Source organism: Aplysia californica, unplaced genomic scaffold, assembly GCF_000002075.1.
Source record: "Aplysia californica isolate F4 #8 unplaced genomic scaffold, AplCal3.0 scaffold00118, whole genome shotgun sequence".
Classification (NCBI taxonomy): Eukaryota; Metazoa; Mollusca; class Gastropoda; order Aplysiida; family Aplysiidae; genus Aplysia; species Aplysia californica.
This window is the reverse complement of record NW_004797388.1, coordinates 128,202-129,405: the sequence shown is the minus strand read 5'-3', so window position 1 is coordinate 129,405 and position 1,204 is coordinate 128,202. Positions and strand designations below refer to the sequence as shown.

The window sequence follows — 1,204 nt, the reverse complement described above, 5'->3', positions numbered from 1 at the left end:
CTACTCTATTCCCACCTCCCTGGCCCCTGACACAGAACAAGACACATCTGTTGAGGCAACAAGCAGGGAGATAACTCTGTTTGACCTTACCGCTGACACAAACAAGAGCACAAACCGGGACTTTTGGATACACCCTAATTTGTCGATATCGCCTGGGTGAATGCAAAACTATGGTATACAGCAGAACCTGTTCGAGTCGAGGACTCACTGTCGGGGAGAAAAATTGTCATCTTAGACATATTTAGGTCCTTTTGCATACACCCTAATTTGTCGATACCGCTCGGTTGAATGCAAAACTAGGGTAGATCTATACAGTTATACAGTATACAGTAGAACCTGTTCAAGACGAGGACTCACTGTCGGGGAGAAAAATTGTCATCTTAGACATACTTAGGTCCTTTTGGATATACTATTATATTCTTAAAAATACGAGGGAAAAGTGGAAAGAGGTTGTTTGGATAGGTGATTTGTCTTAAACAGGTGGTTGTCCGATCAGGTTCGACTATAATAATATTTAGACCGAGTAAAACGTAAAAGCAGCCCTGCAACTTTAAATCCACATTTCTTTGTAATAAAGTTTTTTGTGAGTTTTTACATTGAAAACAATACTTATAATAATTCCTTTATTTTACAAAAGTTTTGTTTAATCGTAAATACTAAACAAATGTAAAAAAAACCAACCTATACACATAAGCAATATAAGTTACACAATTAACCATGTCAACGATTCCCTGCAATACTGACTTACCCCGAATTGAATTTATTGAATATATAAATGACAGACAGCTGATTGTGCTAAGGATAATGCTATGTCTTAAAACCAAGTTTTTGATTCCCTGAAATAATATCGTCTTACATGGAATGATTGAATTTATTCAGTCTTCAAATGACAGACACGCTGATTTTACTGGGGATATGTCCTTAAAACCAAGTTTTGGCGTGTGAATCAGGCAGGGCCGGCGAACGTTGTAACACAACGACACAAACTCTCCTATCAAACAGATTAGTCGGGGTAACGGTAATCGTGTAGGTACGAGTCGGTGGGCCAAACACGAACCAAAACTCGCATGCACTGCTGCTGATCTGGGAGGGGGCATTACGCGGGTCTGGTGATTTGGTGCTGATAGACGGGAGTAGCAAAGGTGGTGTGAAAGATGGGAGAATGTTGAGAGAGACAGAGAGAGAGAGAGAGAGAGAGAGAGGG

At 40.2% G+C, this 1,204-nt stretch overlaps 1 protein-coding gene across 1 annotated transcript in view; it reads right to left on the bottom strand.

Annotated features, from left to right (window-relative positions):
- Positions 1-1,204, bottom strand: part of LOC101848283 (retinol dehydrogenase 16) — a 4,953-nt gene continuing 3,749 nt past the window's right edge. The window contains exon 3 of the mRNA XM_013081149.2: positions 1-92. Within this exon, the coding sequence (XP_012936603.2) occupies positions 1-92 (92 nt within the window). The remainder of the gene's footprint in view (positions 93-1,204) is intronic.